This window comes from Callorhinchus milii, unplaced genomic scaffold, assembly GCF_018977255.1.
Source record: "Callorhinchus milii isolate IMCB2004 unplaced genomic scaffold, IMCB_Cmil_1.0 Scaffold24, whole genome shotgun sequence".
Lineage (NCBI taxonomy): Eukaryota > Metazoa > Chordata > Chondrichthyes > Chimaeriformes > Callorhinchidae > Callorhinchus > Callorhinchus milii.
This window is the reverse complement of record NW_024704765.1, coordinates 3,975,454-3,988,374: the sequence shown is the minus strand read 5'-3', so window position 1 is coordinate 3,988,374 and position 12,921 is coordinate 3,975,454. Positions and strand designations below refer to the sequence as shown.

Here is a 12,921-nt window from a genome sequence, read left to right as displayed (position 1 = left end):
TGTCGCATGTTCGTTTCCTTCAGTCAGCAGCCGGTTCCTATAGGAGGCCGTCCTCGGCCCTGGCCCAGTCCCAGGCCTCAGCCACCCACCCTGACCAAAGGAATGTGAGAGACGGGAACAGTCCTGGGGGCTGCCGAACGGGCTCTGGGCTGGGGCTGAAGTTGCCCAGTGCCTTGGCCTTGCAGCCATTTGCTGTGCATTGGGAGCCTCTGGCTGTCCGGCCTGTCTGCTCACAGGGAACTGTCTGAAAGGAGTTGAGCTTTTAAAGACGTCCCTTCCCCTGGAGCCACTCAATGGTTGTTGGTGGAAACCGGTCGCAAGCTTTGGCCGTGACGGGGTCTTGGCCCGCGTTAGGCTCCCAAGTCTGGGGGAATTCACTGTTGATAGCTGTCTCAGGGCTGGGTTAGTCTGTACTGCACCGCGATGCCCACCAGGCTGGATATTCTCTCTGCCAAGAGCCAGCCAGGCCGGGCCACCATTGCTGGGCCTCAGTCGCTCATGCGTGGCTCTGTCCCTCCCTGGGGAGCAGAGTGTGGCTCTGGCCACGGCCCTCCTCCCCGGAGACACCCTGATCACAAACTCCTCAGGAATCCTTCCTCCGTCACTGGTTTGATCTGTCAAACGCTGACTCTTCCCCGAGGCAGCGTCGCTCTGGGGTAATGACAATAAATAATAACAATCCTTACTTTTGATGCACGTTATCGCATCGCCAAATGTCTCAAAGCTTCACCAGACTCACTATAAAGTGTAGTGACCACATGCTTTGTGTAGTGACTGGGTGTTTTGTGTAATGACTGGGTGTTTTGTGTAATGACTGGGTATCTTGTGTAGTGACTGGGTGATCAGGCCGTAGCTTCTGACACCGCGGCTCCCTTCGGCTTAGCCCGGGCCCGCGCGGGGCCCAAACCCACAGGCCGCAGCCCCGGCGGCGGGGATGTACCTGCCGCTCAAGCCCTGCCGCCCCCAGCTCCCGGCGGCCGCTCCTCAGGCGCTGCAGCTGCCGCTGGTTCTGATCCCGAAGCTCCAACAGCGCCTGACTGTAGCGCATCCCGCTCCCCGGCCTCAGGCCTCCCGCTCCCCGGCCTCAGGCCTCCCGCTCCCCGGCCTCAGGCCTCCCGCTCCCCGGCTGTGAGCGGCGGTTACAAGCCCCGCCCACCCCGCGCGCCAGTTGCCGGGGTGACCGCGGGCAGGGGCGGGGCCTGTTGCCAGGGTGATCGCGGGCAGGGGCGGGGCTTGTTGCCGGGGTGACCGCGGGCAGGGGCGGGGCCTGTTGCCGGGGTGACCGCGGGCAGGGGCGGGGCCTGTTGCCGGGGTGACCGGGAGACAGACAGTTGCTGCTCTCGCTGCGTCACCTGAGCACTGATGTCCACGTTGAGGTGATCACTGTTGAGAGGTCCTCCTGACCTCAAATGCCCTACAAAATATCATTGTGCTGTGGTGTTGCCCCCAACCACCCACCCACCCCCGGGTCTGCGTCACGCGCTCCGAGACGCTGCCCCGCCCTCAAGCCTCTGTGTACGTGTGTAAGCTGTTGTTGTATCCCCGGCTCAGCCGCAGCAGTCGGGTGTTAAGTGACTGTTTGATAAGGCGCCTCATCACATCGTCGCGACATCTCAAAGCCCTTCGCGCGCTGTACCGTAAGGTGTGGCGACTGTGTATTTTGCGGGGAAAACGCGGCAGCCAATTGCGTACAGCAACGTCCCTCCCCCCCCCACACACACACACACACACACACACAGAGCCGTGGATTGAGTCACCAAATTATTAACATTTTTAATCTCCTGAGGCTGGAAAGAGCCGAGGTTTGTGGATACAGAAATGAAGCACACAAGCGATGGTTTATATATTAATTTATTGTACGTTTTCATTTTTAAACAAATAATAGTACCAGCAGCACAAAGACACTCGCATCGGGAATCTGGTTGTGTGCATTTACTCTTCTCCCGAACTTTAAATAAACACTTTCACAACAGACTTTGTTCCAATCGGGGACTAAACTCCAGTCTGAGCAGCAGCACCGAACTCATCCGTTCTACATAATGGTCACAATCTGATCAAGGCTACACATTAGCCTCTCAGTGACATTAAACCTGACAAAACCAGGGTACAGCTGCACCTTCCTCTCAATACTCTGGGTTATACATTTGGATTAAAGAGGCTTACATTTCACAGGACTTTAGCCTTATTTAGAACAAAGTTGAAATCTTACCAGCAAAATTACTTGGAAAAACACTCAGCTTTCCCAACACAGATAGTGCATGTTTATTCCAAGAACCGCTGACGAATCAGTAGTGTCACACGGTATTTGAATGAATGCTAATGAACATCTTCCTGTTCACAGTTTATTCCCCAGACTCTCCCCGAATTGTAAGTGCACAACAGCTGGATTGATTGCTTTAAATGACACTTCCTCTCACACTGTAAGCTCTTCAACCAGTTCAAGTTTCATGGTTTTATTTATAATAAACTGCAAGCATTATAATATATTTCAGTGTCGTATTTACTATTATTTAGGGGTAGAGATTCCTCTGACAGCAACCACCTGAGGGCACAGCATGACTGGGTGGCGGAGATGGTGTGGGGTGGGGTAGGAGAATGAGTATGCACATGTTGTGCGGGATATAAGTGCAAGGTAAAGTATACCCTGATATCCAAACACTTGGCAGCAAATTATAACTCAGAATCAAACCAAACCTCAGAGTTGGTGCCCACTGAGGCTGAAAATCCTCAAAATTAAGTACAGCAGCACTGATACACTGGAAAATCACCTTGTTTTTACTCAATTATGTGGGCAAAACAAGGTGGGGGGGAGGGGGGGAGAGTTTATCTCTTTCTCTAACTCACAGTCTCTCTCACATAAAGTGGGAGTTAAATACAATGTTTTCATCAAATAAAGCAGTTTTACTCAAAGTCCGAGGTTACTTGGGGGCGCAGTCACAACCGCTCACTCATCCCTGCATACGGAACAAACCAGAATGTGGAAGATTTGACGGACGCGATAACGGCCTTTAACACAACAAGCTCCGAGTGTAAGGAAACGTCACCATTGCTGATCAGCAGGAGGACATCGACAACATGCATTTAAGTGAACTGATCCCGGAATTCAGGAGCGGTTTGGGTTTAAACTAGTCGCTTCCGAAGCTGAGAATCAACGCATCTTTACACTTTCTCCAGTCATGCATTACAGGGATTAGTCAGGAGGTAACTAACTGGTTTAATACAAGTCTCTGTAGGCCTTTACTATATGACCAGAGTCAGGAAACAAACCAGTTAAAAACCTGAGCAATTTCTGCCATTCCAGGAGCTCGGCACTTGGCTTCAGCATCAGCACTACCCCTTTCCCCTCTTCCCCCACCAGGCTCAGGGGAGCTGCTCTCATCGGCTCTGCTCCAAGTACTGGTGGGTGAACATGTTGAGTTCACTGTCTAACCAGCCAGCCTTGTTCCTGAAAGAGAACAACAATTACATTTTGTATGCAGCCTTTGACACCCTGCCAATCTGCGCACAGCGACCTCCCACAACAGCTGTGAACTCACTGGCTCACTGTATTTGTGGGGTTGTTTCTCTTGGCTCAAATCAAAAAGAGCCTGTAGAAAGGATGTCAGTGATCTGTCACAAGGGAACACAATCAGACTGCAGTCTGGAAACTTCATCCCAATCACAGACTGACATAGTTCCCAGCACAGACCAGTAATGTGATCCCCTGTCAGCTCAGTGTGTTGCTGGCACATTCGGTGAATACTTTTCTTTTCCAATATTTCTAAATTCCCTTTAAAAAGCTATTATGGATTCTACTTCAGCCAGTGTGTTTCACACACTCACCCCCCTGCACACTCACTCACCCCCCCACCCGCACACACACTCACCCCAAACACACACACACTCACCCCAAACACACACACACTCACCCCAAACACACACACCCCAAACTCACACACCCCAAACTCACACACCCCAAACACACACACCCCAAACACACACACCCCAAACACACACACACTCACCCCAAACACACACACCCCCACACACACACACCCCCAAACACACACACACTCACCCCAAACACCACACACACACCCCAAACTCACACACCCCAAACTCACACACCCCAAACTCACACACCCCAAACTCACTCACCCCAAACACACACACACTCACCCCAAACACACACACACTCACCCCAAACACACACACACTCACCCCAAACACACACACACTCACCCCAAACACACACACTCACCCCAAACACACAAACTCACCCCAAACACACACACACTCACCCCAAACACACACACTCACCCCAAACACACACATACTCACCCCAAACACACACACCCCAAACTCACACACCCAAACTCACACACCCAAACTCACACACACTCACCCCAAACTCACACACACTCACCCCAAACACACACTCACTCAACCGCAAACTCAGGCCCAGAGCGAGGGACCCACCGGAGCAGCTTGGCTTTGCCCTGAAGCGTGTCCAACAATTCAATCTTCTTATTCAGGCCTTTAATCTCGTCGTCCAGGTTCTGACGTGTGATGTCCACCTGCTGACATAGCTGTGCAAATGTGCCAGCCAGCTCCCTGCGTGAGAGAGGTAGAAAGTCAGAGACAGGGGTAATAATAATAATAATCCCTGCATTTGATAGAGTGCTTTTCACAGAACACACTGTAAAGTGAATTGACTGTATATTTGTGGGCGAACGCGGCAGCCAATTGCGCACAGCAATGTCCCACAAACAGTCGTAGATTGAAAATGACCAATTTACTATTGTTTTTGGTTTTGGAGGGATTATTATTAGGCTCTGTGTGGAGTAAGGAAACTTGCCCAAGGTTTCGCCCTCTGCCTGGAATTGAACTCAGGTCTCTCACTTGCAAAGCGAGTGCTCTAACCACTGAGCTACAGGACTCCACAATGTCTGCCCAGAACTCCCTGTAAGGGACAGGCAATATTCTGTTTACAATATGCTTTATTCCTGGTGGGTGAGGGGGCAGGTAAGAGTAGGGGTGGGCAAGGGAGGGGGCAGGCAAGGAGGGTGCAAGGATACTCACTGCTGCACCTGGTGACTGCAGTTAGAGCCTGTGTAGCTGACAATGAGTTGCAGCTTCTCGCTGGCGTACTCCACAAACTGGCGTTTGAACACTCGCTCCTTGGCCCTCGTCGTCCATGTCAGCCGTTCATACACATACAGGAGCCCGTACATCCCCACGCTGAGCGCGATCAGCCGCCAGCCCACGGCCTTCCACACCTGTAACACACGGCAGTTACACACACAGCGGCTATACGAGCCCAGTTACACACACTCCCATTACACACACCGGCATTACAGCACCAGCCCTAGCTGGACAGGTCACACACGGCGAGCACAGCTGCAGTGATCACTCACCACGCCTCCAACCAGGATTATTCCCATCGACGTCCGTGATGTCAGTGATGCCAATCCCGTCACCATGGAGACCATGAGTTCCTCCTGCGTCATGGAGCCCTGGGGTAGCGGCGGGAGGCTCGCACCAACTGGGGTCAGGGGCATCGGGCGCTGCACCTACGAGTGACAACACGGTGAGAGGTTTGAGGGAGTGGGAAATTGAGGAGGCGGAGTTTGAGGGGACGGGATTTGGTGGGGGGGGTGGGGGGAGTATCTCCTGTGCCAGCGCTGTCTTATACTAACCTGCTCACTGTATCCCATCAGGGCCCGGCGGCCGCCCTTTGGCCCCAGGAAGCGGTTGACGAGCATGGTCCACCCGAGCGAGAAGTGGAAGTCCACGTCCTCTTGGAAGTCGGAGCAGAGTTTGTCGCAGTTCAGGTCGTAGCTCAGGCTGAAGCGCTGGCGTGGGATCAGCGCGTCCACCTGGCCTCGCACCTTTGGGGGCAGCAGGGGCTTCAGCCCGTCTGTGAGAGACACAGAGTGTAGTGAGCACAGAGTGTAGTGAGCGCAGAGCCAGCGATCTCGTCACCGTGGCTGCACCCGCTCACACTCACCGATCATCTCCTGCTGGGTGTCCTGCAGGGTGGTCGTGATGGTCACAGAGCAGCGATCGGACATGTTACGTCCCAGCCCCTCCTCGATGTGCTTGTGCAGCTCCTGCGAAGAGCAACACAGTAGGTTACAACAACCACCTGTATTCATATAGCTCTTCCCCTCACACAGCGTAGTGTCTCACAGCGCTTAAACAATCTGGGAGAGGCCGAAGGTCAGAACAGGCTGTGACAGTAGCTTCCCAGAGGCCTAGCGCCTACCCCTCCCACCCCAGTCCCTTCCCCACACACCAGGCCTTCCCCCTCATCAGTCCCTCCCCAGCTCCAGCCCCCACTCCCCAATAGCCCAGACTCACGTTCTTGTAAACCCTCAGCACCACGGAGGAAGGATGGAAATCCATCTGAAAATCATCCACCAGAACAGAGAGGCGACGGATTTCCTCCGCCATCGCGTTCGAGACCTGAAACGCACAAAATATCATGAAATGTGAATCCCAAGGCAGCCCGGTCCCCAACTCCCTACCCTCAGCCCCTCCCTCACTCCCCTCAGCCCCTCCCTCGCTCACCTCAGCTCCTCACTCCCTCCCCTCAGCCCCTCTCTCCCTGCCCTCAGCTCCTCCCTCACTATATCACATCAGGTCCTCCCTCGCTCACTCCCCTCAGCCCCTCACCTGTCTCTCCACCTCCTCTGTGATGTGTTTGATCTTGGATTTACAGTCCTGGCTCAGTAAATCCAGCTGCTTCTCGATGAACTCCAGCCGGTCCTGTCGTTCCTCCCTCTGCTCCAAACAATGGATCCTGCAGCAAAACACAGACACACCCACGCACACACACACACAAGGTTATTCCCAACTCGAACACAAGTGTAACTTGTGGTGCTGAGCGCTCCCCCCACAGCAGCCCCTTCCCCCACCACAGCCTGACACGCTACCTCTGTTCAGCTGCAGAGACGTGGACAGAATCCATGATCTGCCGGAGAGCTTCAGAGATCTGCTTGGCTCGCACCGTATGCTGCTCGAACTTGGTCTTGACGGCAGATTGCGAGATACATTCCTGCAGGGAGCACGGGACAGTTCAGAGCCAGCAATCCATCCGGCTCAGTCTATTGTACACTCATCTCGCAGTCGGGAGGTTGTGGATTCAAGCCCCCCACATCGCGGCATTGAGCTCACAGTCCAGGCTGATGCCGCAGAGCAGTGCTGGTGGCGCGACATTGTTTGAGGTACCGTCCTTCAGATGAGACATTAAACTGAGGTCCCGCCTGCTCCCTGTGCAGCCTGAGAAGCCAGTTAAACTGAGAAGGGAGTTTCTCCTGACATGCGCAAATTCATCAAATCCAAGCATCATTATTATATTTATCTCATCATCTTAAACCCTTAAGCGAGAGGACCTGGATTCAATTCCCGGGCAAGGCGAAACGTTGGGCATGTTTCCTTCCTCCACATGCCTCCACACGCATTTTTCCTTACTCCACACGCCAAGCAGTAAGTAGGAACCGGCTTGTTAGTCAATTGACGGATTGGTTTTCTGGGGGTAATAATTCCTTAATTTTTTTTATTATTTAGTATATAACCCCTTGGGTCCCACAGACAGCCATGAAATTAATGACCAACTTTAATTGGAAGATTGTTGACCAGGATACAAGGAAAAAATTCCCTTATTTTTTCAGGTAGTGTCAGGGGATATTTAATGTGTATTTAATGACTTCAGTGTGACGTCTCCTCCGAAGGTCAGGACCTCTGTGGATGGGGCATTCCCTCTGGCATTGTGCTGGAACAAGAAGCCCTGACCTAAACTAAATTACAGAATAAAAATTCCTCTAGAGAGAGTCGAGACAGAAAAGGACAGCGACAGGCCGACACATCCACTCCCCAACCCTCTCATTCCAAGTCACTCACCTCAAATCTTCGCTCGAAGTTCTGGAATTCAAACATTCTCGCCTGGAAGCCCTCGGCCAGCGCCCCACCTGCTCACAACCACAAGCGTTAGCCTGGGCAACAACAACAGCCAACCAAAGTTCAGCACCACTCCCCACATTGGGCGCTCCCTCACTACCCAGTAACCCCATCACTCCCCTCCCTCACCCCGGCACAACCTCGCACCACCCTCCCCCAGGCACCTCTTCCCTTCCCACCGGCGACACCCCCATACCTCCCTCCGGCAGTCCTTGTGCTTTCTGGATGCGAGCGTTCAGCACCTCTTTAGCTGATACAAAGAAGATCCTGTCGCTAGCCTGTGCACGGTCCACCACCCCCAGCTCCTCCACCAGGAAACTGCTGCAGCGATCCATGTGCTGCCTCCGCACCTGCTGGGGCGGGGGGTGACAGTTACAGTCCCTGCAAGGCCATGTTGCTCCACATGGTTACGCCCCTCCCCGCAGTGCCACTCCCCCACGCCCCACTCACCTCATCCATATACTCGGGCTCAGACGCAGACGCATCCCAGCGGTTGTTCAAGATGAAAATATTAGGCTGCGATAGGCGTTCGTTCACTTTGTGAAAGAACTGCTTCTCCTAGAGAGAGAGAGAGAGCATTATATCATGCTCACAGACCCCTGGACGCTGTCTGGTTACTGAAGTTGATACGAGGTCTCAGTAACTCTTACCGTCTGCATCAGTGTCGACTCAGAGTTTGCCACCAGCACAAACACATCTGCATCCAGACAGAAGCGGTCGATCCAGCTGTCCAGCTCAGTGGTAACATCAATGCCCGGGCTGCAAGAGAGAGCAGCCGAGGTGAGCTCAGCTTAGGAGCTGGTATTGATACAGGTTAACGTGTTAGGCTGTCAACCTGGCTCAGTCGGTAGCACTTGAGTCAGAAGTTTGGGTTCAAGGTCCACGTGGGGACTTTGAGCTCGCAGTCTAGGCTGGTGTTCAGGCAGTGCTGGGGGAGCGCTGCATTGTTAAGAGTCACTACATCGAGTGCAAGGATGATTGTTTATTATGCTGAGCTGGAAGATTCTCATAGATTTGCACAAATTCTTAAATACTGTATTTTAGTCAAAATATAAACTTTAAAAATGCAGGTTGCACAGGTTGCACAGGCCGCTCGGACACAGCAACCCCCACCTCCCCACACCTCACCTGTCCATCAGCACCAGGTCATCACGCAGCAGAGCGCACTTCAGCTTCGGCCACATAACGGACACCAGGCTCCCGGCATCCAGCAGCTCATCCTGGTGTAGCGCATGTGCCAACTGGTTCACCGTCTGTGAGAGAATCACTCCCGTCAGCACGAGGCCCAAAATCACCCCCAGCTCCCTGCGTATGGATCCCCCCCAAGGGGCAGGGAGGGGGGGTGAGGGGCAGGGAGGGGCTGCGGGGAGCAGGGAGGGCATGGGTGGGGCGGGGGAAGTGGCAGAGAGGGGGAATGGCAGGGAGGGGGTGTGGGGGGCATGGAGTGGCTGCAGGGGCAGGAAGGGGGAGGCAAGGGGCGGGGGGAGCGAGGGGCAGGGAGGGAGTGTGGGAATCAAGGAACCTTAGTACCACACAGTCTAGATCCAACGCCATTAGGACTGAGCTCTTGATTATTCACCTTTATGCTCTTCTTCTCTTCCGATCCATCCGTCAGTAAATAGGATTCATTGCCATCTGTGCCCTCCACCCGCAGAAAGCAGTTTGTGGTGTGACCGATTCCTGAAGGCAGCACCTTATCCCACAGCATGGCATTAATCACCGTGCTTTTCCCATTGCTCGTCCTGCGCAAACACAGCACGTCACGTCACCATGATACCAGCCAGCCAGGCTGCATACAGTGGCATTTATACAGCGCTCTTTACTTAGAATAACATCTTGGAGCCCCTCACAGTTGTATGGATGGAGGCTGATGTGTGTGTATGTATGTGCGGTCGGAGGGTATTACCAAAGAAACCATACAGTCGGAGGAAACTCTCAGGACACCTGGGTACACCCCTACCTGCCGAAGAACGCCACCTTCATGTGCCGTCGAGCCAACACCTCACTGATACCCCCGACCTTGGACAAGTAGCCCTTTACCTCCAGCACCTGCTCCTCCATGGTGACAGGATCCAGCTCCTCATTCTGGTAAGTTTCTGTACAGACAGGAAACAGCAACAGCATTGACCACATCTGGTAATTCCTCACTCGCACGAGTGCGTGTGTCTCTGAGGCAGATCCTCCTTCCCTACCCCCACACTGCACCTCACTGTCCCCCGGCCCATGTACAGTAACTACACGTGACCAAGACCCACCTTGCAGGAAAGCCGCACTTTCCTTGATGTACGCAGCGAGCTGCTCAAAGATCCCGTTGATCTTCTTCTTGGCTGTGACAAAGTGTTTGAGCGGCGACACGTTTGCCTCCGCCATCAGTCGCTTGTCCTTTTTCCCAACTGCAACTGAGCTTGAGCGGGAGAACATCAGGGACATGGCTCTGGAACAACAACAAATTAAATTTGTATAGTGCCTTTCATGTCTGGAGGATGTCCCAAGGCTCTGGGACAGAGCAGAGATGGTCAGGTTGACAACAGCATCACAACACAAAGCCAAACTCGCTGCATTGCTTCTTCTGAAGTGTGAGAGTCACACAAACAGTCCCCTCACTGTCACCAGCACCAGACATTCATAGTCCAAATCCTTATCCTTATCCTCGCTTTGCACTCACGCACAGTAAATCACACTGTTCAGCCATAAATGTCTCAGTGCCAGCCACAGCATTCTGATCACAGAGCTGGACAGTCGCTGTACACTGCAGACGCCTGATCCACTGGCATTTCCACCAGGTAGAAATACAAAAGAAAGATGATATCTACTTATTGCATATTTACAAGATATTATATTTTGAGTAAAGGAGTGGGTGGAAAATCATGTGCAGTATAAACACCAACACAGACTCGTGAGGCTGTGTAGCCTGTATCAATGCTGTACATTGTTTGTTAATCTTTAGCAGCTAGTGTTACACTAGCATTAATGTCATGGTCACTTCACAGCTTCTTCATTATAATTTTTGCATTTGATATAGCACGTTATCATTTCAAAGCATTTCATAAAATATACTGTAAAGTGAATTGACTGTATATTTTGTGGGCAAAACAAGGCAGCCAATTGTGTGCAGCAGTGTCCCGCAGTCATGGATTGTGTGACCAAATTTTTTTTTATTTTTTTTCTTAAGGGATTATTATCCCGAGAGAAGCGATCCACCAAACGACTAACAACTGTGTTCCCACTTACTGCTAAGTCGCGTGGAGAAAGCCAACTTGCCTAAGGTCTCGCCCTGCACGGGAATCGAACCCAGGTCCTCTCTCTTGCGAGGCGAGTGATCTAACCACTAGGCTGCAGGACTCCAATTAATTATTCGTTACCAATTTCTCTTCCCAAACCTGGAGAACAGAGGCCTTCCTGCGCTGTCTTGGTTCATGCTCGCTCTGGGTGCTGCGTCCAGACCTCCCTCACACTCTCTAAACATAAATGCACATCTGGTCACGCACGACTCTCGCTCCTGCCCTGATGTCCAGCCCCAGCCTCGGGGCTGCCTCGTCCACGCCTTGTAATAATAATCCTTGCATTTGATATAGCGCCACTATCACATCTTCCGCACGTCTCCAAAGTGCTTCACTGTAATGTGAATTTACTGTATATTTTGTGCACGAAACAGTGAGCAGTTCACTGAGTATGGACCGAGCGGGCAACCGGACCTTTACCGAGCGGGTAACCGGACCTTTACTGAGCGGGTAACCGGACCTTTACCGAGCGGATAACCGGACCTTCACTGAGCGGATAACCGGACCTTCACTGAGCGGATAACCGGACCTTCACTGAGCGGATAACCGGACCTTCACTGAGCGGATAACCGGACCTTTACTGAGCGGATAACTGGACCTTTACTGAGCGGGTAACCGGAGCGGGTAACTGAGCAGATTCGCCACACTCACTGATGGCTTTAGCTGAGATGCTCACAGTGAGCGCGCGGGGCGGGTTCGGGCGGGTTCGGGGCCTCGGGCCTCTGTCTGACCTTGTGTTGGCGGCGGCGAGAGCTTCACCCTGTGGCCAGGCCTCGGCCTCAGCCCGGGCGGTAGGCGGCTCAGGCGGGCGGTCAGCGGCGAAGGGAAAAGCGGCGGCTCGGGGGTGGTGGTGGTGGCGGGGGGCGGGGCGGGCCGGGCCGGGCCGGGGGGCCGGAGGCTGCGGTCAGTGGGCTACTCCGGGCTGCGGCCTCCCCTCAGCGGCGCTGCTTCCCGGCGCCATCATTGCGTCATCACTGTGCGCCACAAGCGGGCGGTCAGGTCACTGTGAGCGATGACGACCTGTGGTGTCAGACCTCAGCTGCAGTCAGTCAGGGCATGAAACCACCTCGAGGGGGGGCAGGACCCTGGGGGGGGGGGGGGGGCAGGACCCTGTGGGGGGGGGCAGGACCCTGTGGTGGGGGGGGCAGGACCCCGTGGGGGGGGCAGGACCCTGTGGGGGGGGGCAGGACCCTGTGGGGGGGCAGGACCCCGTGGGGGGGGGGGCAGGACCCCGTGGGGGGGGGGGGCAGGACCCTGTGGGGGGGGGCAGGACCCTGTGGGGGGGGGCAGGACCCCGTGGGGGGGGGGGCAGGACCCTGTGGGGGGGGGCAGGACCCTGTGGGGGGGGGCAGGACCCTGGGGGGGCAGGACCCTGTGGGGGGGGCAGGACCCCGTGGGGGGGGGGGGCAGGACCCCGTGGGGGGGGGGGCAGGACCCTGTGGGGGGGGCGGCAGGACCCTGTGGGGGGGGCGGCAGGACCCTGTTGGGGGGGCGGGGGCAGGACCCTGTGGGGGGGGGGGGCAGGACCCTGTGGGTGGGGCAGGACTCTGTGGGGGGACAGGACCCTGTATGTGGGTGGGGGGGACCCAGGACCCAGTGGGGGGGGCCCAGGACCCTGTGGGGGTTGGGGGGGCAGGACCCTGTGGGGGGTCCCAGGACCCTGTGGGGGGTGGGGGGGGGCAGGACCCTGTTTGTGGGT

The 12,921-nt window shown here is 54.7% G+C and overlaps 1 protein-coding gene across 1 annotated transcript; it reads right to left on the bottom strand.

Annotated features, from left to right (window-relative positions):
• Nucleotides 1-1,835: 1,835 nt before the first annotated feature.
• LOC103181399 (mitofusin-2) lies at nucleotides 1,836-12,036 on the bottom strand. Its single transcript, XM_042343513.1, has 18 exons — nucleotides 11,954-12,036; nucleotides 10,197-10,375; nucleotides 9,902-10,037; nucleotides 9,521-9,683; nucleotides 9,070-9,194; nucleotides 8,592-8,700; nucleotides 8,392-8,499; nucleotides 8,138-8,291; nucleotides 7,885-7,952; nucleotides 6,918-7,039; nucleotides 6,658-6,784; nucleotides 6,343-6,447; nucleotides 5,990-6,092; nucleotides 5,679-5,899; nucleotides 5,397-5,552; nucleotides 5,062-5,258; nucleotides 4,459-4,593; nucleotides 1,836-3,445 (listed from the first exon to the last, which is right to left on the bottom strand). The coding sequence occupies exons 2-18, from the start codon at nucleotides 10,369-10,371 to the stop codon at nucleotides 3,376-3,378; spliced, it is 2,274 nt and encodes a 757-aa protein (XP_042199447.1). The 5' UTR covers nucleotides 10,372-10,375; nucleotides 11,954-12,036; the 3' UTR covers nucleotides 1,836-3,375.
• Between the last annotated feature and the right edge of the window lie 885 nt (nucleotides 12,037-12,921).